Raw genomic sequence first — 23,189 nt, forward strand, 5'->3', positions numbered from 1 at the left:
CCCCCTTTTTCCTTTTCTCCCCCCTTTTTCCTTTTCTCCCCCCTTTTTCCTTTTCTCCCCCCTTTTTCCTTTTCTCCCCCCTTTTTCCTTTTCTCTCCCCTTTTTCCTTTTTTTTTCCTTTTCACAAATTCTAATTCAGAGAAATTACTGGAAAAAAATCAAAGCATGTACTACTGAATAAGAATGACAAGATGCCTTTAGAGCTACGTAACTACATGCATCAGTCTTTCCATATTTGGCATGATTTTCTACCACTAAAGTGACATCAAAGATTGCAAAGTTTTGAGATGAACGTAATTTTTCAGTCTGGTATATGGTGCTTTTAAAAGTGCTTGTTGCGATATTGAGTGCCTCTTATTTGAAATATGATGATCCCTTCCCTTTCTCCATTTCTCTCCCCCCACTGTTGACAGAGAAATTTAAATGCATCCATAAAATTTAAGGCAAATTTATCAACCAGAGTTGCCTATTGCAGCTGTAACATATTAAATAATTCAAGCAACAAGAAAATGATTTGAAAATTCGAATAAGGGAATTCATTCCTTTATGGGATGTTAGGTTCTAAATTGTTCATTTGTAATTTTTGTAATTTTAATTAATCTGTTCTTGAATTACTCATGCCTTACTCAGTGCTATAAAGAAGCTCCAAATTCTCTCTGCTTGGCTTTAGGCCCTGGTGTTCTAGTTGTGCAAAATGCAATCCTGTGGCCCTGCTATTTGGCTAAGAAAGACTGTTTTTCAGTCATTAATGTTCTCCTTATACGTAAAATTGACATCCTGTAATCAACAATATCTGCTGTTACTTCTAAGAACTTAAGATGTAGTTTGCAAGGAGAAAAGCAGCTGTCTGACTAGATCTTGTAGAATTTTGCCCAGGAAACTTGATGTTTTCATTGGCCTGACATTATACTGTTTTTCCAACTTAAAAAACAACAACAAACAACATTCCCCAGATGTGTCCTACTAGATAATCTGCCTGCTGGTACATTTTCCCAGTATTGCACTTATGTATAAAAGAAAATATTTGTAAGGGAGATGGTTTAAAAGCAGCAACAAGAAAGGCAATATTGGCTTTTGGATTTTATGGCACTTATCAATGTATCAATGAATGTACAGAAAGGATTTTGTAGATCTCTGGAATTTTGTATGCTTCTAATTTGCATTATTTAGCATTTTGCTGTTGTATAAATAATTTGTGTAGGGCACTTTTTTTTCCTTTGAAAATGTGTTAAGTGTCTCAGTTTCCTTATCCAAAAATGTTATATATATATACCATGAATATATACTTCTTGCTATCCTCTATCTTTCTTATTTTTACAATAGTTTGTGTTTACTTTTGCAGGTACTACTAATATTTTGGCCTACACTCTTTACGGGATCAAACATGCAGTGACTGCAACGCTGCACATTATAATGGGTAACTACTTACAGACATCATGTTAGTATTTAAACAGTGAAGTAGCATTTAGAGGTTTGTCATAACCAGCTGCTTAATAAACACATAGTGTTATGCTTTAGCACTGTAAACTATTGTAAGGTTTTTATATCCAAATGATTCTGTCCTGATTTATAGAGCGTGGAATGTTCTTTGCATGTAGCTTAGTAACAAAGGTTGTGAATCTCATCTTCTGGTAACAAAGATTTGCCGTAGAATAATGCCCAATTTTGGCATTCATTTCCTCTTGCTGATGTTCTTTTATTGCAAAGAGTAACCTTTTCTGGACTATACTGTGTGAACTGTGTTACTCTGTGTGTTATTATGCACTGATCGGTTGCATACTCATCTTTAATGCACCTGCTGGTGACAATAGGAAACAATACACAATATTTTCTGCTTGAGAAAGGGGCTAGGATTGGGCTTCTCAGGAAAATACTATCATATTTCTGAGAAAGTATTCTTTAGTTCTGTGTACACTCCTTAAAAAAAAAAAAAAAAAAAAAACAGTTTCCATAAGAAAGCTTTATTAGTAGAAAAACTGCATTACTTCCATTCAGTCTGATCTGCACAACAAATGGGGTTTTGAATGTGAAAATCTGATTATGCTAAAAGGAACAACTAGCTTGCCAGTGCAAACCATGTTTTCAGGACTTAAGAAGTAGCAAATGCTTAGCTGAACAAGGTCAATGTTTCTCCAAAAGTAAGTTTTTTTAGGATACATTATGTATATAAATACGTATATAATTTTTCGAAAAGAGAATAATGGGGAAGGAAGCTTCATCCTGAACATCTGTTTTCCAGACCTTGCAGTCAGCAGTGGAAGACCCCTTTTCATTAATAGTAAAGCTTACAGTTTATACACAAAATCTGAAACAGTCTTTTTCAACTAGAGGTGGTGAATGTAAAGGAAACAACAGGTTCTATTATAGAAAAAAAAAAACATCTACCCTGTTTTGAACAAAATTAGATGTCTTAGTTCTGTAACTGTAAAAACATTTGTGACCATTTCACCGATTGCTTGTAATGATGAGACATTGTACTGGAGGAGTTCAGGGACTCTTAAATACAGGTTTCAAATGTATTTATGTAGCAACTGTACATTTTCTTTGTATAGTAATTGAAAGTCACACTATGCGCTGCCTGATGGATAGGGTGGATTTTTACCATAAAAATTTTGACACTTTAAAGCACCTGAACATTGTTCTCTGAAATGAGTATTTCTACAGTCTTGATTGTATCTGAATTGATTCCAATTTCCATTAGTAAAACTTGACTTCCAAAGGAGAGAAGATTGTGCAGGTCTTTTCTCAGTTAAATTATGTGGAAAGGAAACTGTAAGTTATATTCAGTTTAATGTTATTTGTAATTTCTGATCTTTGTCTTTGATTTTTAGGTCATATCCAACCAGTAGATGCCTGTACTTTCAGTACGCCAAGCAGGCTTTTGCGTTTTGGGTTCTCGGCTATGTTTGGTTTTGGTGCAAGGACTCTAGCTTTGGCTGAAAAGCACCGTTGGATGCCCTCCAATCAGCGGAAGGATTTTGCTTTTATCAAAACACTGGCAGATCTCAAGTATGCCATAAGTTGTTACATTTTTCTAGTATTTCCCATTTTCTTGAGGAATATGCAATAATGAATATGGTAAAATATAGACAACAGTAGTTTAGCTGTCTTGACTTATCATCTGTTGGTTGCTAAATTTGTTATATTCAGCATCTCCTTAAAATCATTTTAATTTGAATAGAAGTTTGTCTAGCAGTCAGAAAATTGGATCACGGTAAATATCACATTAAATATAAATACTTTTCCAGGACAGAGAAATGTGAATTGTCATTTCTACCTCTACAAATTCCGCAGGAAGACTCTCATGAGAATGACAGGTAAGTAAAACTGAGTCGAACAATCCCAAACCAACAAAAATCTACATCATTGAAGAGAAAATTATGCAAATTCTTGATTTTATTCAAATTTAATCATAAGGTAAAATAAAATCTTAAAAGAAAAAAGATTTATTTTGACAACTGTGAACTTGCATACTTTGTAAGATAATCCCTCTCTGTGAGACTACAGAGGGTTTATTACAAAGCAGAATTTCTCTTAATATCCATGTGTTGTTCAATTCCATTATTTCTGTCCTCCAATTAGATATTTTTTTCAAATAAATATTATTTATATGTGCTACATTTATTTTAAATTATTTTACCTATGTTTTCACCCTTCTAGAAAGAAGAAAGGGAAAAACAAAAAAAAAGGTGAGCCTTAGCTTTTATGATTATTTAAAAATGAACTGTGAGAGGTTCAACTGGAGTAATATGAATTACTCTGTTATATTTAGGTAGCAAGGATCAATGGCACAAAATTCAGGGTGACTTCCTGAACGTGAGCATTATGGCAATCCCTTGTCTGTGTTCAATGGCACCAAGAGGCTTGGCACCTAATACGAGGTCAGTAGAGGTTTAGAGAATTAGTCACATCTATAAATTCTGACATCTTACCTTAAGACCTTGGCTTTTCCAAGAATACAAGGCTGTGTTTAGGTAGTCTAGACTGGAGCAGGGGAGGGAGTGTGGACTGCTGCAGACTTGATAATCCTAGGAATTGTAATCAGTTTTAGGATCAGGCAAATAAGGTCAAGTAGTCTAACTAGAATAATGAGTAGATAATTGCTGTGATTAAATTAGTTGGCAAGTCCTACTTAAGTAGTAGTCATCAAGCAGTTGTCTGTCAGAGGTGCTGGCTATATGTAGAATCTTCATTCTTTGATTTTTTTTTTTACTTTTTCAAGTATAAAGGTGCAATTCGTCTTCTGCTTTGCAGTCAGAAACAATGAAATATGAGTCCTTCTGTCAAGAACTGAAATCCATGCTTGTATTTTGCCTTATTTTTTGCCAAATCTAGGAAATGCAGTTTTATATTTAGGGTTTTTGGAAACAAATGTGTATGTAATCTGGTTGTTGACACTGAATTCAGTTTGCCTTGGCTTATCATTGAGAGCATGTTTTGTGGTGTTCAAACAGCTATCAGGTGATAAATCTTTGTAGCTGATGTATTCAGTTAACAATTAAGCAGAATAATAGCAAGTATGAACTTCACGGTTGTACATGAAATACAACACACTCCCTCAAATAAGAATTCAGAAACTTTTCTTGTACATTATAGATTACTACTTATACATTACTACTCATAAAAGATTATGGAATGTGTCTGTTTTGTTTAATTATCTTTAGTGAAAATGCATATGCCTTTGACTTCTCAGATATTTATCTTCCAAATTACTTGCTAATCTGGTAGGATTTACCTTACTGAAAGTGATGTAGAAATAAATGTGTATGATAAAGATATTGTGGAGAATTTTTCTAAGCTCCACGAGTCCTGCTGAGGTGCATATACTTTAAGGTCCTGTGCTGCATTCTCCTCCCAGGAAAACTTAGGAAAACTATCTCTGTTCAGCATTTACTGTTATATTCTAGTCAGCAGAAACCTTCTGGCAAGAATTGAATAGTCTTTTTTAGCTTTGCTTTCACTTTCCATCTGTTATGACACCTGCTCCTCAGTGATAAGAAATTTTAAGACAACTCCATGCAATTATTACAGGTTTGAATGAGCCTGTTTCTCCTTCAGCAGAGTTGCTTAGTGGATCCCCCTATTTGATATACCAGGAAGTCCTTTTTTTGCTCTTTCTTGAGAATTAACATAGGAATTAAGTCATCTGGCAGGGTAGGAAGTGTTAATGTTGCAGACAGTTGTTCCATTTCTCACAGTCAGTAATATCTTGACTGTAAAGTTTTTCAACATGTGAAACAAATGTTGCACTGTTTGTTTGAGATGCACGATCCATTATGGTAGTGTCAGCTAAGTACATCTAGGTTTCTTCACTCTGATCTGTTTTTTCTCATGAGATTTTTTTTTTTTTTTTTTGCTATTTGAAGATGAATGAATGCTTTGACTATTGCAACACTATTTAAACTAGCCTAAATTTGCAGCATGTCGTGCTTCACTGCAGATTGGACTTTCAAAAGAATTAAAGAGAATTCTTAGTCATCTCAGAAGATAACAAGGCTGTAATGTGGAAGGCATTCTCCAGTAACCTGCTATGCCTTTTCTAGTAAAAATATGATAAGTAGGCAACTGTTTCAATTTTACCTCTGCTGTTTTTTAAATCAGTAAAGTAATGCTACACCAGGTGACTTGTTCCATGGCTGTATAAAGTTATCTTTCTAGGTAGTGCTTTGTTGTAGTCTGAGAATGTTCCAGTTATAGTTGTTAAACAACCAGGAAGCTATGAGTGGGGAGATAAGTGGTGGGGGGCTGGAAAATATTGTTTTGTAACAACCTTAATCTATTTCCCAATTGCACATACTGAATGAATAAATATATCTTCTGAATATATACAGTAATATCTCAGCAGTGATTGGCATGTTCATCAGATACACTTTTTGAAAGATGGTTTCTCTCCATAACTCGAATGAGACTTAGGAATGGTTGTATTGAGATTCTTGCAGCCAGTTCCTGTGACAAGGTACAGTTGCATTAAGGAGCCTGTGAAGTAGTACTAGCTCACTGTCTGACCCAAATTTAGAAATGCTGAATATAAATGCAAGTAGGTACCAAGCACCAATGAATATCTGCAGTGTAGAATCTCTTCTTAATTAACCTCTAATGTACACTTTTATACAAGATTCCTTTCAGTCTTTAAGTTATTCATTCTTTGTGAAATGTGTTGAGTGTAGAACTCTACTAAGAATTTCTAAGAGAGTTCGAATAGCAGCATAGTTAAGATTAGGATCTTCATTAAGGCAGCCAAAGTGTTAATGGTGGAGTTGAATGAGTCCAACTACACTGGGTCATATGTGCTTGCATGTGTCATGGGAGCAGTTAATCATAATATTTCTGGTATTACACTTTGTTAGAGAGGAAAAAGTAAAAACAAATTTGTCATGTTTAAGAATTCTGCTGTTAAGTATGAAAGTTTTTATTTAAATATGCATTGTATTCAATAAACTGTAGCTATTGATAAAGAAGTAAAATTTCATTGCTACAGTGTATGTTATAAATATAGAGATGCTAAATAACTTCAACTGCATCGTTTTTAATTTATCTGTAGAGGTGTTATTATTAACTATTCTGTTAATGTGCTCAGGCACCTAGGCTTTTGAAGAACCTGTTAAACTACCAATAATGAGTTTACTTTGTGGAACTAAGTCTGTCTGCTTTTCAGGCTAAATAATGGAAGCATGGCTCTGATTGTTGTACAGAATACCTCCCGAACTGAGTTTATAAAACACCTGAAAAGATATGCCAGTGTAAAAAATCAGGTACTGTTAATTTCTTTCTGGAGATTATAAAAGAACAGTTAATCATGAAAGTAGACATGCTGGAAGAGTTAATGTTAGCATCCTCATAAGGAGACTTAGCTTCCTGTCAGAATACATTAGCCCCCTTTTTATCTGATTTTTTTTTTCTTAAATCACTAGACTAATACCGATTAGCCTATTTCAGCCCATCTGTTGTGGTTTAAATTGTATTTTTGTTGTAGCATCGATTTATGGGAATAAAGCCCTTCCAGCACAATAGAGAAAATGCATGCTGTATTTAAATCTTATATAAGAGAACAAGAACACAGACTTGGGGACATCATGCAACTGTTTAAAAAATAGGTGAAGTCCTTAACGTCTGCAGATCACTGAACATTACACTGACAGCATTAGATTATGACCATTGATTTTAGCAGATATATATTCCATCTAGTTATGAATGTTTGTAGAACTGTACATTGAAACTGTGGTCATCTTGTTTTTTTGAAGAAAAATGAAGCATCTAAACATAGTTGTTTTCCTAAATACCCCATGTGTAGCCTAAACATCCTGGTAGTCATTTGAATGTTTCAGGGTTATATGAGCTTGCTTTACAGGTAGGTTCAGGCTTGGATTAGATAACCATAGAGCAGTCAGAGTTTGTCACAGAGGTGATGGCAGTTCCATGTGACAGCACTAACAGATGCTTTTAGGAAATAGTTTGTGTTTTCCAATTATGTCATAGTTAAGCCTTTGGAGGAAGAAGGCTTTGCTTTTCTATGTCTTTATAGTTAAAAATTATAGTTAGATGTTAGAGCCTCACTTGAGACTTGAGGACAGGATCACTGGCAGTGATGAACAAATGACAGGAAAAAAATTCTATGGACTTTAATGTATTTAGAAAGCATATGCCATTTTGGCATGTGAAAAATATACCTCCTCATTTGTAAACTGAGCAAGTCTGATATAGGAATGCAAGTGGAATAATACATTTTTTTCTTTTTTTTCCCTGAGTCACTATTTAGGATAAAAATAGCAGGTTAATCTATAAATGCTAGTTAGAATATATAATGCCTCGTGTTCAAATATAGTTAAGGGTACTCATACAACTAAGAAGCAAAAACGAACAACAACAACAACAACAAAAAACAAACAAAACCAACCCACCAAACAAAAAAATCCCCAAGCTTTTTAATTTCATGTAATCCAGTTTGTTGCAAAGTATCACCTATAGATTTCATCTTTGTTTAACATATGCCTGTGTTTGGTTTAGTTCAATTTTCCCTTTGTTGAGACCTACACAGTTCAAGAAGTAAAAGTGCAACCGAGAATCAAAAATGGGCTTGATGCCAAAGAAAATACAGATTTGAATGCCACTGCTGAAGAAGAAAATTACCCTTGGAATATAGATGGGGACTTAATAGAAGCATCAGAAGTTCATGTTCGGTAAGGCTGAGTATTATGTTTATGGACAGTATCCCTGTAGTAGGCCAGTACTACAATCTTAAATGCATATATACAAATTACACCAAAAGTGAGCATTGTAAATACTGTAAGAATAATATTTTTGTGTCCTGCTGTGCAGGACCTCTGCCACATTGCTTTGTGCACATCTCTGGAAAGGTTTTTGACCCCCATGGCCTTCCAGCTCCTTTTCTGCCCTTTCAGCCTGTTTTACTTTACCCTTCTGTTTGTTAGAGGAGAAGGGGTGAATGTAAAGTTCAGTGAGCCTGGGAGGACTTACTTGGGTATGCTTGGAAAGCCCTGTTTGTAACCTTAATAAAAACATAGTTGTGGGAAATTTGGTGCTGCCTGAGAATAGTGTCCATATGTAGGATCAAATAAATAATATTAATTAATACACAGAGAAATTGGAGGATTAGCAGTAGAAATAAATGCAAGGTGGCTCATTTTTCTCCAGTGTGCACAAGGTCAAAGTAATGTAGTCTGAGCTATAGAAGACCGATTTCATTACAGGGTGGCTGAGAAAATAATATACTTCCAGAGATGACTTTGTAGGAGATATCAAAATGTAATTAACATGATTTTATTCCATATAGTCCTTCATGTATATTTGTTAAAAAAAAAAAAAAAAAGGCACGCGTTGCAAGACTTGATAGAATTGATAGTTTGACTTCCTCACTTCACAGGCTTCATCCTCAACTTATTAATCTCTATGGAGTGAACACTGATGACCTGGAGAGTTCCAAAGCAACATGCAATTGCATATAGAAGGGACACACTGCATGTTCTGTATAAGTCCTTGTCTCATCTCTATGCTCTTCTAAGGTCCCGTTCTTGCACTCCTTGAATTCAGTTGTAGTACAAAGGATGTTTATTATATTTCTGGTTTAAAATTTGTATCAAGTTATATATTTTTATCAAGTTATATTTGACTGTAAAAAACTTTGTTAAGCTTAACAAGAAAAAATGATTATATGGATTTCTGCCGCGGATTTTCCAGGGATTTAAAGCCGAACGCTACACGGTGTGGGAAGCATGACAATCTCAATATGAGTACGCAAGCTTCAACTTTAATGGAGTACTTCACAACATATATAGAAACTGAGTTACACCTGGCAAACTGCCATTGGTGGGGCTACCCCAGCCCCATCCTCTGATTGGTGATTACAACTTGTTGAACAAACAAAGCCAAACAGCAACCACCCCCCTGTGCCCAACAGTTAACCTCCTGACACTTCTGTCCTTGGACTCCGCCCCACCCAAGGACCCCTCGGCCCTGCTGACTGTCCACCCAGAACTACTCCATACACACACTCTGCAGTACTTCCTTGCTCGTACAGTCGTTCAAGTGATCCGTGGCCACCCTAATCCTGCAACAATTCCCCCTTTTTCTTTTTGTACGAGCAAGGCTGACTGCGTAAGCCGTCTTACCCCACGCACCCGTTGTAACCCCTCTTTGATTAAAGTAGTTAGCCAGGGGGACAGGCCCCCAACAGTCCCCGTAGCCAACTATCAGATGGATTAATGTTCTGAGGATCATGTAGAGTCCGGAGATCCGTGTGGAGGATGAGCTTTTGTGGTTGCACGCAGACCTCAGTGATGCTCCAACCCAGGTATTTCTATGGAGCCTTCCACTGCACCTTCTCCAGGGCAATAAAGGCAAACCGTTGCGTATCATCAGGATGGATGTTGTATAGTAAAGAAACAGTCCTTAAGGTCCACTATTAAAAGATGCCAGTCCTGTGGTATCATTGCTGGATTCGGAAGGCCTGGCTGTAAGGCCCCCATCGCTTGCATCTGATTATTTATTGCTCGTAGGTCATGAAGCAGCTGGTAGATTTCTTTTATAAATTTTGGGTTTCAAAATTATCTTTCAGAATAGATGGAAAGTTTTTTGTTTTCTTTAAAATTATTCAAGCTTCTGCAGTATATTTTATATAAAGTATTTTTGAGTTTGCTGTTATTACCGTGTTGTCAGGTTACTCAGTTCAAACAGAACTAGTGAGTGGAGATGCTCACACTGAGGCATAGTGGCAAAGTGTAGATCAGGTATTTCCATTTCTAGGTATCACTTACAACGTTGCCTTAATGTTTGTTTTCAAATTGGTTTCTAGTCAAAACAGTAATAAAAAGAGTATGGCGACATGTAATACAGTTATTCTTTGATGAAAGGTATTTTAAAGACTACTCATTGTACAAAGTAAAAAAAATATATATTTAATGTATTGGAGAGCTGAAGGAATATTAATTTTTGTTGTTGCTGAGAATAAAGTTGTGATAAACAACATTTAGTTATTGACTCAAATTTTGGTAACTACCTTAAAGGGCATAAATATTTTTATAAGGAAGTGTTTATTTTTTTTAGGTAACTACTTAAATATTTTACTACAACTATTTGTGGTGAATGCAAATTAAGACTGGATTCTCAAAGGAAGAGCCAGTTTCCAGAAAGATGATGAAAAGTAGCAGCCTCATGGGTTTGTCTGCAGTGCCACAAGGCGAAGTGTGTGGTTCTGTTCACTTGTCTATGAATTGTTATGAAAAAGGCTGATGCACAATGGTGTGAAAGCAGCATTGTCTCATGGCTGGCACAAGTTGCTCCAAGTCTTTGTTCTGTAAGCAGTTCAGTATACTGTGAAATCCAGTCATTTAAGATTTCATTAAATCCATTTACATGGGATCTGTATTTACAAGACTCACATGAACTCTATATTTTACTCCATTTTAAATCTTGTGAAAAATTCTTACTAGGGGTAAGCAAGCTGCCCAAGTAGTGCAGATGGCTACTTGTGTTCTCGGAACATGCTGTTACTTGTTGGAATCATCATGCAGTTTCTGTGGACAAACACGGCCAGTAATAAAAGCCAAATTCGCAGACAATAAAATGCCTCTTTCAGAGGCGATCGCTATAGGAACCTTGCAGCTACAGTTCTGCTCGGCACTGGGGCAGTGATGCCAGAGCAGTGTTATAGCATCCTTCAGACTGAATGGGGCCCTGAAAGGGTCCTTACCCAACCTCCTGGTCCAAGTAGACAAGGTTGCACACTTTATTCAGACTGATCTCAAACCTTCCTAGGAAAGAGATGACTACCTCTCTGAGCTCCAGTGCCAGGCTGTCTTCATGGGGAAAAGCATTTTCTTGATGTTCATAGGGATCCTCTCATTTCAGTTGATGGCTGTTCTCTGAGTCACAGGGTGTAGTCTCCTATTACATTGCTATATTTGATACTGTATTGCACCAAATATTTGAATTTTCATAAACATTAAAACTAAGCTTCCTAAAGGTATATGAAAAGAACATTCCAGCTACATGTAGTAGATTTAACTGTTTTTATTACATAACTGAAAATTAACAAAAGAACTTACAAAAGAAACAGCATTCATGTGCTTAACTTGTTGGGGTCCTCTTTAATAAAATAAAACCAAGTGATGCTCTATAATCTTGCCACCATTAAGACAGCGTACATTCATTTTTGTCAGCCCTGTTTATAACAGCGAATTGACTTTTGCTTCATATCCTAAGAACAGGCAACCAACATGTACGTGTTAATAAGATGTACATGTTAATAAGAAAATCTGAATAGAAAGTATTCCAAGGCAACATTATCACATTTACTGACTTACGTAAACTAATTCAAAGATAAATAAAATGCTTTAGTTTCATTTCTTTGCATTGTTTGTTCTAAAAAGAATTTTAATGCTTTTTCCAGCATTTGAGGTATATTTATATGCTGTAATATCAAACAATTTTCTGTTCAAAGCTATTTTGATTAAAGTGCAAAAAATCACTAAAGCCATTTGGAAGATGAACATTTTGTATGTTTCATAGACTTTCAAGAAAGTATTTCATTCTTCACACGCTTTTTGATATACATATATATATTAAAATACATACACATTCGTTTGTCCTTACAATGCCTAAAATTTTCAAGAGAAAAGTTACTTTAGAGGGATTCACAACTTTGGCATCAAATTAAGTGAATGGAAATTACAAAATGGTCCCCTTTACAATCTGTGGACAATGTGGCTTTTCTGGAACCAAATACAACCCATTTGCAAAAGTGCTTGTTGAAGGCACTATGCATTGCTTTCGAACTAATTCTCATATGATGGTGCAGCTTCAAAGTGTATGTATGTATTAAACTTGTTTCTCCTCACAGTTACGAAAGACATCAAAGACAGGGCAAGAGTGGCCTTATTGCATACTGCTGTTGCAATATATTTAGTTACTGATGACATTGTAGATTCTGCAGTTGTACAGGGGAGCAGTTGCTTTTTTTTTTTTCTCATGGATTGTACTATTTATTTCACCAAAGCTAGGTGGCAGTGCAAACTTATCTAGCTGAAGAAACTTCCTGTAGTAGCAGATCAGTGGTTTAAACCACGTTTCTATTCAGTTGTTTGCCTTTCTACCTAGCTGCTTCTGAAGATGCCAGTTTAGATGATTATTAACTAAAAACTTCACAAGAACCCAAGCTAGCTCTCCAAATGGCTGCTTACATACATTTAGGTGGACAATCTAAAGATAAAATTTGGCCCAGTGCAGTTGGCATTTGGTGTGGTGGGGTACGTTTGCTTCTCTCTTTTCTCATCATGTGAAGTCTTTCTTTCAGATACTGGAAGAACAATAGTACTAAATACTACTATGCTAATTATTATTTTAAAAAAATCTTCAAATAAATAAAAATAAATATTTGCTTAAAAAACCCTCACATAGAAATATTTTACTGCAGAAGTCCAAAACATCATGGCACTGGTATTTCAGAAAAGGACAAAACAGCTAATTCTGTCATTTTTGCAAGTACCATGTTACAGATGGCTACAACTTATGATCTCCTATACATCACTCTTTCTACAGCTGACAGAGGATTCTGTGCTGCACGTCCAAGCTACCACACAGAATTCCCTCCTCTAAATCTACCTTTAGCTTTCCTGGCTCTGGCTTGCCTAAGTAACTCCAGTACTGTAGAGCTGTGCCTGTGAAGCCAAAGCTTTTTGAGGTTACCTTTAGAAGCCCAAGAGAGCTTCTGATAGCTGTTCTCTACATCTGTGTACTCTAGGTATGGTCCTTCTGTTGGTTTAAGCTAATGTACCCTTGTAAAACTGCCAAACCAGGATGAGGGAGGATTTCTTCTTGAATGCCTAATCAAAAGAATACCGAAACTTGAAAATGCATAAAATAACTCATGCTAATATGTTTGAGATCTTATTTTTCAGGATTGGTCACACTTTACTTTCTCAGACCTCTTCATTCCAGTAAGTAATTCTTCTTCTGTCTTTAGTGTTCTTCTGTCTGTTTGAAACCAGAGATGGTATTTCAAATATCATTGTAAGACTTAAAAACAGAAATTGTTTTACCATTTTCACATTAGAATAACTGAACATTAAGATGTAGTCTTCAGTACAGATCTAGGAAATACAGGGTTGTTCTGTAAGGGCAAGTGAGCGCATGACCACTTTTTGTTTCACTGGTGTTTCTCCTGTGAATTATCCTGAACCTTAAATTCTTCATTTCAAAACAAGTTTTATTTATCCTCCTAGTCATCTTTGTTCCCACTTGTAAAACTCCAGCTGTCTCTTCTGTTCATGTCCTGAGGGACTGGTTTGTATTGCCTTTTGAAGAAGCCCATCTGAAATACACCAACAGATTCTGAAATCATATATGTCACCAAATCTAACCAGTACAACTAAAATAAAATATCGATCTATAATGCTTACAAACAGATGGTATTTGTCATTGTTTTGTCATACTAAGTAGTCAAGTGGTACTCATCAATTAAAAGAAGGAGTTGCCTTTTAATTTTATTTTACTTTTTGGGAGGCTAATGCTCTCCTGATGTTATGAGTTTAGAACAAGCAGACTGTGAACTGTCCACAGAATTCAGTGTTTTTAAAAAATGTGAAACGGTAATAAGACATTCCAGTTTTAATCTGTTTCATTTCTACACTTCCTGGGAAAAATGATGGAGAAAGTGTGCACGCAGGTAATGGTAATTAACAGTATCTTAACTGCATGGTAGAGAAGCTCTTTCATTGTTTTCTTGTTCATTGTGCATAGGATTTTTTAGCATTTATGTAGCAGTTTGAATAATTTTATTCTGTCAAGAAACTATCTTGTAGGTAATTACGGATCACGTGTCAAGTGATGTTAAATATGGAGCACCACTTCACAAAAAAAACTCCATTTATATGAAATTATATAAATCATTAGATGGCACAAAAAACTTGGGGTTTATAGTATTGAATAATGCAAAATATAGAATATGTATAAGATAAAATGAAGGAAAATGGGTAAGTATTTTTGAAAACACACTATGTTAGGAGTTAGATTTCTTTAGAAAGGATAGATAGTAAAATATTATTTTATCCCTTAAGCTGGATTAGTGAATCCAAAGATCCTCCAAAAGCGTGAATTTCTAATTTGAGAACAATGGAGAAATACTGAAAACCTACCTTCCATAATAGAAGTGAAAGAAGCAAAAACAAGGTAATACCAGCTATTAAGCCTATTCCAATAATTAGCACAGTGACATGGTATTTTGGCTTTTGGTGGTGCACTCCTTCCAAATAGACCTGAAAGGTGGAAAATAAGTTTAATGTCTTTTTTTTTTCCTAAAAGATGCTAATAAGAAACTGGGAAAATGAATTACATTCTGAAATAATGAACATTCTCTTCAATGTTTGTGGATAAATACGTATAGAATGCTTTTTCTTTTCTTGTTTAACTATTTTATCATAAATTCAGTAAGAGAGTTCTTACATGTGCAACTTGCTTGTCCTTCTGTAGTTCAATAACTTTTGCATTTTTTTCTGGTGAGGCTGTCGCTCTTACTTCAAACTTCAATGTAGATGCATCATCCTGATTTTAAACAGCAACATAAAATCCCATATTTTTTTTAAAATAACTTCAACACGTTAATTCTTACCCAGCAAAAATGGTAACACAGCTGCTCACAGAAACAGAATCTCACACAAACACACATGGCATTTTTATGCCTTTCTCTGATCACAAAATAAATTAGTACCAGAACCTGGAGAAAAGCCTGGTTGGGTTTTACTCACCACTAAATTCATGCTGCCTTTCTTAGAAAAGCACAATTACATGTTGGAATTAAATTCCACATAACCCAGCCAGAATAGGCAAAGTAATAAATACTAAAAATTAAAGTGATAATCTAAAACACCTCTTTAAGTGGTTTGCATGTTCATGTATCACCTTCAAACCTAGCACTGAAAACATAGAATATGTAGTATCTATCATTGTTTGGATCTCATGTTAATATCTAGAAATTATATGCAGAGAATAATACAAATAAGCCTTGAAATATGTCTCTCAAGTATGAAAAATTCATGTGTTACCATTTCCAAAAGTGAAGGAGTAGCCTCCAGGTGCAACTGAATGGTTGCTTCTTTTCCATTTTCCATGTCTCCAAGCTTGCAATGTATTTGTAAGCAAAGGCTGTCATTTTTCATACAGTACTGTAGAGGGGAGGGAAAGATTAAAGCTTGAGTTAATCAACTGTATATCCTTAATGTTAAAGACACTCAGGAAATGAGTAGAACAAAAGCTCCAAGTTTGCTCTTGAAAGGTCGGGGGTGTAGCTTTCAACTGACAGCTCTCACTCTCATCCCATGAACTGTTCATCATTGGTGATGAAGGACCACTACAAGGCACCAACTTAATTGTTATAGAAGACAACAGGTCATTTTTCTTAAAAGACTGTTCTTTTTAGAGAAAAATGACAACTGTAATAAGTTGGTTGTACATCTGTTTGTTTTTAGAGTTATTTCAAAAATGTCTTTATGATACCCAGCATCAGAAATATAAAACTATTTCTTAAATACTGCAGTGCGAGAGGGCACTCATATTCTGATACCTTGCGCTATTTTCCTCAACTCTGAAGAAGAAAGAAAAGCGACCCTTTACGTGATTATAATCTTTATCCAAGACTTCAGCGCCTAAGTCCCCATTTGAAAAAAATACTTTTGATACTCTAGTGCAGCATTACTCTTGAGAAGTGTTTGATACTCCTGTAATGTGCTTGCTTAAAATTTCACAAAAAAATATTTAAATAGATCTAGTTTCTTTTAAGATGAGAGTATTAAAGCTGTACTTTATTATCAAGTTGTAGGACATTGAGATTTCAGCGTGAACAAACCTTTGAAAATGTAACACTAGAACAGCCATTCTGGTTTGGACTACATAGTCAAGTATCTGAATTCCAAGAGGGATAAAGCTGAATAGGCCAGGCACATGTGATGTTCTCTCAGTCTCCCAACTGTATTTAGTAGGAAGCTTCCTCAGCCAAAAATGATTTTCTGTGTATTCAGTAATACTCAATGATTTTCAGTTCCATTAACTTCTATAACCTCCCTTGGAATTCACTTATTTTTAGCATTCAGAAAATCCTTCAGTAAGAAGTTCCACCATGAGTACTGCTTGACTTTGGTGATGTTTTTGCTGTTGGAAAAGGCAATGAACATTTATCTGCATACTTCATATAAGTGAAGACTATTTTTCCTGTATACATAATTCTCAATTTGTCACTGAATTTCATCTGCTGTTCAATTTGCCCACTCATTCAGTTACATAACACTTCTGCAGTTTGTCATAGGTGATTGTCACCCATACCAACTTTGTTGAAATGATGTTAATCAACATTCACCCCTCAGTTCTCACCTCTTTCACTAAATCACTTACAGCTATGTTGAACATATTATAGGTCCCAGCACAAATCCTTGGAAGACTGTTCTGGTAACCTCATTACATAAGATATATGCCATTATCTTAAGGCTCATTCATACAATCTTTCATTTCCCAGTAATGCTAAAAGATAGATCTTACCATTAGTCTTTTAGCAGGCTTTGAAAAGAAAGTGACAACATCCTTCAATATGTTTTCAGTTTTTTCTGCTGCATTACAGTTTCTGGGATATTCATTGTAGGAGCATTCTCCAACTGTTGTCTGGAAATAAAAATAACAACCACTGCTTGATTTTAAATATCAGATAATAAACAGAATACAGATTTCTGAAAAGCAAGAAGATCTAAAGGAAGATAACTTCTACTTTCAGATTTCTTGAATATATGGAACTGAACATCATCCTAGCCCTATTCAACGTGCTTCACTATAGCTAACATACTTCTACGCTTCCCTGTTACAGTGAGTTATACAGAACACTTGGAGAAGAAAATATAATAAGCCGGAAAGGATCTTGGAGTTATTTTGTGCTCATTTGAGTCAATGACTGTAGGCATATATAGAGACACTGTAGACATAAGGCATCTGTTGTACCCTATTTTAGCTGATTCTTATGAATATTAATGTTTTACAAAGGAAGAATGGTGTACTGTATGTTCTGCATAACAACAAATGTTCTGTTTTGATATGAAATAACTAAGGCTGATGGATGGGCTAGAGTCTTCAAGCAGTTGTACAATGCAGAAATGCTTTTTTTTTTTTCAAATTAAAAAAATACACTTTACTCTGCTACTTAATAGCAGGAGTGAATTGAAAAACATAAAACACAGATGCATGCCAAAGATCGGGCTTTGCACAGATGGATTAACTGAATTCAGTGGCACTCTACGAAGAACCTAAGGTAGGATTGAAAGATAGGAATATAAATTGAATACATACTTAGTACCTAAGTCCTGCTATGCTTCTGGTTTTCATAGAATTCATATAGATGTAGTAAATGTTAAATAACATGCGCTTACCTTGATATCCAAGACGTTGAATAATTTGAGGTCATGGGGTGGAAAAGCATTAGGAATCATTAACTCTAAATTTATATTTGGAGCCATGCTTGGTCCTGCATTGATAACCTTGTGGGGAAGAATGTTATGTTTAAAGCTCTGATTCAAGGTAGGTATTCAAGGAACAAATATATGCACAGGAATACATGAACTTCACAGAACAGAGTAGCTCCTACATTGTTATGTTGTCATTAAACTGGATTCTGCTAGAAGCTTTTATTTTTATAAAGACTGCTTAATTCATTCTGCAGGATTACAGAATATTTCATTTCTCTGAACCCAATGAGTAAGCGGTGTATATTTTTGATGACTGCCCCGAGGTTATACAGACTGCCTTCCAGGAGAATGTGCAGAAAGAAGTAAGAGACTTATGCCTGTCTCCTGATTTTAATCCACTAGAGACAAATCTTGATACCTACAGATTCTCCTGTAAGTAGCTCCTAGTTTCATTTGCTTACCAAGATAATTTATTTTAAAGTGTTTCTTAGTGGAAGAAATGGAAAGTCAGAACTGCTCTACCACTTTCAGTCTTGTTTCTATAAGTATCTTCTTGTCTGATCATTCAGTGGAAGATTGCCCAGGCAAAAAAAAGAAGTGTTCTAAGAGGGATTAACAACTACTTTCCATCACTAATGCTTAAAAATTGCTTTTTGCCCTTGTACTTTTAAAAAACTTATTGACCACATAGTTTGTTTTAATATACACTGAGAATCTAAATATTACTCTTCAAATCAAGGATAATAGTTACAAAGAAAAGCTCTTACGTGGAAAGTGAAGTTGATATTCTCCTCCATACATGTAACTGATGCTTCATTCTCATTTGTTCCATAAACAAATGAAGCTGGTGTTACAAATCTACAACAGTTTAGAAGTTATTTAATAGATTTCATATATAGCATTAGCATAACTTTTTTCTCTATGAGATGTCCTATTGAGCTGATGCCAAAAAAAAAAAAAAAGAATTACTCAAGTTTTTAGTTACGTAAAGCCAGAAACACTGAGTAGAATTGTACTATTTCCACTTAGGCAGATAAATCAGAAAAGGTCAACAAAAGCTCCCCAAAAACTATGTTCTGTGAATGTGCCACAAAAAACCCAGAACGTAGTCCCTGTAAAGCAAGGAATCTGAGGCGTATACAATATCACAATCTAATTTCACACTGAAAAAGGCATCAAGAGAACAGAATGAACAGTGTTGTGAGAAATGGCTGCTCTTCTCTTCAGCATCCACCTGAAGCACCTTTTGTTTCCTTAACAGTAGGCTTTCAGTTCTGTCTATCTTCATCTCCATCTTAAGTTTTCAAAAATTGATTGCGTTTTCAGGAACTCAAGGCCATTTGTTCCAGAGGATCAAGAAAAGAAGGCATCAGGAGAAAGCTGCAATAAAAGTCTGATATATCTTTATGTTTTCTTCCTGAGACATTTAATTGGATAGTCAAGTAAAATACAGCTGCAAAACTCCCTGTGTTAGAATTAGTAACTGATGCCATCTGTTACTGGAATAATTGATAGAATATCTATTTTGGTTCTTAGATTAGCATTCATTTATCATATTCAGTGTGTAAGACCCCATTTGTGCAGGTTTTCAAGATTCTTTCATGACTTTGTGTGCATGATTATGTCCTTCAGTGGAGTTTCTCACACAAGTGAGAAACTGCACATTTTAAAGACTCAGAAGTCCAGCATTAGTGCTTCATTCATAATGTATTTCATTTTTTTTGTAGAAACTAAACATCCTGCCCTGTTCTTCTGTTTGGGAAGGAACTTTGTTTAAAGAAAATTAAATGAAATAATACCGCTATGCTTCTTATTAAAGAAATAACTCTATCAAAAATATTCTAGTTCTTAAGAAATACCAGTCAATTAAGAGACAAGTTCAAAGCACCACAGCTGTTACCGATCTCATCTCACAGCAATGGAAACAAAAGCTTAGCAGTGTATGGGGCAGACTCCAGGATAGCTGTACCATCTCAGTCCCAGGATTTTTCAGCTACCTCACACTTTTGCTTACAAGCTTTGGGAATTCAGAACAGAAATAAGACAACAGTCTTATAGATATGCAGGTATATCAAGAGTTGACTTACCCATGAGCATTTAACTCAATCTCATACTTCAGAGGTACTGCTACAGTTACCGTGTTATCCAGTAACATGTTCTCATCTTCATTTTTGCTATAAAAACCATGAGAGAAAAATCAGTATAGAATGCATTATCACATGCTATACATTATTTCTACAAATACTAATCATCTTTCAGTTTCATAAAAGCTCCAACATTTTATTGTTAACAACATATCAGACACTAAAAAAGATTTATACAGACATAAACCTGCTTATTACTTAAACAGCTGTTTTTTGTGATTTTTTTTTTTGTAATTTCCATTTTTCTAAAGATTTTGCAATGGATGTGCTTTCTTGTAGTTGTGCTTCAGTAAATCTTTTCAGTTTTCTCAATTGTTTTGAAAAGCTAGGAATAATTTTAAGTGAGCAATTTTTATTAGACTTTACCAGCTAGCGTTAATGATGATGTTGAGGTCATCATCTGCTCTGGTGAAAGAGCTTGCATCCAAAGGGAAACTGAAATCCAGCTGAAGAACAACAAAAAAAAAATCCTTTTTTAAATGCTAGTGTATCTTAACACAGTTTTAATCAAAATACTTTATTAGACTCATTTAGAATTTCTTGATCTTTGTAAAAAAAAATTAGGGACTAAATACTTTTTTTGCATCTTCTATTCCTTTTGGTCAAAAAAATTTGTTCATAGCCTCAGTCAATTTACTTGTCTAGGAAGCCGACCACCATCAAGTGATATATAATGAAAAGAATATTGTCCCTTAATGAATTTATCCAGAAAATATTCAAGCAGATATCAGCATTACAAGAAACAGTAGTTTGGAATGAGGGAAAGATTTTGCAAACCATATTTATAGTGTTTTTAAAGCAGAAACTTTAGGTATAGCTTACCTTTGATTTTTGATCTACGTACAAATAACCAACGCTGCACTCAAGTTTCACTGCATGAGTATCTTTGTCTAATACTTCACAGTTTATCTGCTTTTCTTCCTAAAATTAGGAAAATTGCTAATGATTAAAACAAAACTTACTTACAGACATTTCAAATTGCATGCACAGACTGAAATTGTTTTTTCACTGATGAAATATACAGAATAATCATACTATTCAAAAATATATAGAATATTCATATTATTCATGACTTCTTTCACATATCCTTACATTGATTAATGCATGTCATTACTTCATGTTTTGTTTGTCATCAGAGAAGCTGAGGTGTTTAAGTGGTCATTCTACACAGAGCACTGTGGGCTCAGTTATTTTAAGAAGACAGAAACAGAGAACAATTAGATCTGTGACTTCTGCATAAGACTGAAAAAGATCTGACTTAAGAAGTTTTTTGTGATCACTGGCAACGTGATCAGACCAAAAGTTGCAGTAACATATGGAAATATATTTAGAAACCAATCTTTTCTTGTTATTATAACCACATCTTGTTGTTCAAATGATTTAAAAGTGACCTACATTGATCAAATCACACCAATTCTGTGGTTTTGGAAGGTAGGAATCTAAGTACTTCAAAAGTAGTTTTGTCAGCTTTCTGAATTTGTGCGTGAGGGGTTAATTTTCAGTATCTGAAGAAACTCAACAATTTATTACCATATTTGGAAAATATCTGGCTGAGAAATAAGAATTTCAAAGGATTACTGTTTGGCAGATTTTGTTGTCCTTACCAAGTCCGGAACTCGGATGAAATAAAGGCCTTTAGGGAACTGAATGTGGAGGACAGTTTCATATGCATCATCTCCAGCATTGTGCAGAGAAACGTTCAACAACAAAGTCTTTGTGCTTCCAACAACAAGGTACATTTTCTTATCATGAGGCCTGTAGAGATTATAGTACCAGTGAAAAATAATTGTAAATACAGCTTATATGCAAAACATTTTTTCTCCTGCTCCTATAGTTAATTTCATCTGGTTCTGAAAAAGGCTGAGTTGGAAATCATGAAGGTGTTCACTCTTACCTGAAGGTACAAAAACAGTTAGATGATGGTCAACTCACTACCGTGCCTTTGAGAGCCTGAGGCTATTAATGTGAAAGGTGTTATCAGACTCATGCTTCTGGCTTTTACAGGATAGGGCCTTTTCTTAGAGAAGAGAATAGCAACATGCTCCTGATGCACTATTTTCAGAGATTATTTCAAAGTCCGCTCAAGTTAATACAACACAGGTCACAAGGAGAGTAGGTGATCATGCCTATCTTATGATCTATGTGATGTTCTGTATTCATGTTACAAATACAGACACCCTATGAGGGTCTAAAAGTAAACTTCAGCTTGACATTAAAGTTTAATTAAGACTTGTAGAAGCGTTGCCTAGAAATAGACATTTATCAGATATTCTGGCTTGAAACCAAAGCATTAGTCACTGAACACCTTTGGGAAAGAAGCTGGCACTTAGACAAGCAACAGAAGGTAAAAGCACTGCATAAGCAGATAGGTTCCAAGACAAAAGCGAATTAAAGAGAAACACAATGTTAACATTTCAGTAGCTTGATTAAATTTACGTTAAATTTTAAAATTATTTTACTCGTTATATGCTTACCATTCAGTCCTCTTATATGCATTAAAGCCAAGCTCATTAACAACACACTGTCACAAAGATGCCTCCCAGCTTAACATAGAAGTACACAAAAGCACCAGGTGCACATCTGGGACAACAACAAAGCTGAACCAGAGCTTTTCCCTGGTAATCATATTTCATTCTTCATTAAAAAATGCATGATGTGGACTAGAAATTTATAGAGCAGGCCAAAATCTGAGCAATTTAAACAAAACATGATAGTGTATACATGAAGACTTATAATTAGACAAGTAAGTAAAGCATTACATCAATGCACCTATTTGATTTCATTCTTTTAAGACTAAAAGTGTTTGCTTTGCTGTTCAAGGATAATGAATGCGTTCTGTCTAGACAAAATAAATTAATGCTTCACAGCTAACTAGTTTTTAATCGAGATACCAGGGGCACAGTGCAATTTAAGGTGATATTTCACACTTTATCAAGATATTTAGCCTATTTGTTTACACTGAAAAGCTGCTACTGATACCTAATGCTAAGCAGGTATGTTGTAATCTGTTTTCCTTTCTTAGATCTTTGAAGCACTTAGAAAATCACATTGGTAATATCACAAGTGGAAATGCTGCAGTCTTTCCTTCTGAGAA

General features: G+C 35.1%; 2 protein-coding genes across 3 annotated transcripts in view; one reads left to right on the forward strand and one right to left on the reverse strand.

Annotated features, from left to right (window-relative positions):
- The window catches only part of CERKL (ceramide kinase like), a 50,527-nt gene extending 40,041 nt beyond the window's left edge, over positions 1–10,486 (forward strand). For both annotated transcript variants that reach the window (XM_021398151.1, XM_021398152.1), the window contains exons 6-13: positions 1,343–1,417; positions 2,832–3,009; positions 3,249–3,317; positions 3,661–3,689; positions 3,773–3,881; positions 6,656–6,752; positions 8,005–8,177; positions 8,882–10,486. In XM_021398151.1, the coding sequence (XP_021253826.1) occupies positions 1,343–1,417; positions 2,832–3,009; positions 3,249–3,317; positions 3,661–3,689; positions 3,773–3,881; positions 6,656–6,752; positions 8,005–8,177; positions 8,882–8,963 (812 nt within the window). In that variant the 3' untranslated portion in view covers positions 8,964–10,486. The remainder of the gene's footprint in view (positions 1–1,342; positions 1,418–2,831; positions 3,010–3,248; positions 3,318–3,660; positions 3,690–3,772; positions 3,882–6,655; positions 6,753–8,004; positions 8,178–8,881) is intronic.
- ITGA4 (integrin subunit alpha 4) overlaps positions 11,512–23,189 on the reverse strand; it is a 34,770-nt gene continuing 23,092 nt past the window's right edge. Inside the window, exons 18-28 of the mRNA XM_021398148.1 lie at positions 21,700–21,850; positions 20,918–21,016; positions 20,462–20,541; positions 20,039–20,125; positions 18,719–18,809; positions 17,916–18,023; positions 17,041–17,160; positions 15,555–15,674; positions 14,956–15,054; positions 14,649–14,768; positions 11,512–13,825 (exon numbers count right to left, since the gene is read on the reverse strand). Coding sequence (XP_021253823.1) covers positions 13,733–13,825; positions 14,649–14,768; positions 14,956–15,054; positions 15,555–15,674; positions 17,041–17,160; positions 17,916–18,023; positions 18,719–18,809; positions 20,039–20,125; positions 20,462–20,541; positions 20,918–21,016; positions 21,700–21,850 — 1,168 coding nt within the window. The 3' untranslated portion in view covers positions 11,512–13,732. The remainder of the gene's footprint in view (positions 13,826–14,648; positions 14,769–14,955; positions 15,055–15,554; positions 15,675–17,040; positions 17,161–17,915; positions 18,024–18,718; positions 18,810–20,038; positions 20,126–20,461; positions 20,542–20,917; positions 21,017–21,699; positions 21,851–23,189) is intronic.

The sequence above is a fragment of the Numida meleagris genome, chromosome 5 (genome assembly GCF_002078875.1).
Source record: "Numida meleagris isolate 19003 breed g44 Domestic line chromosome 5, NumMel1.0, whole genome shotgun sequence".
Lineage (NCBI taxonomy): Eukaryota > Metazoa > Chordata > Aves > Galliformes > Numididae > Numida > Numida meleagris.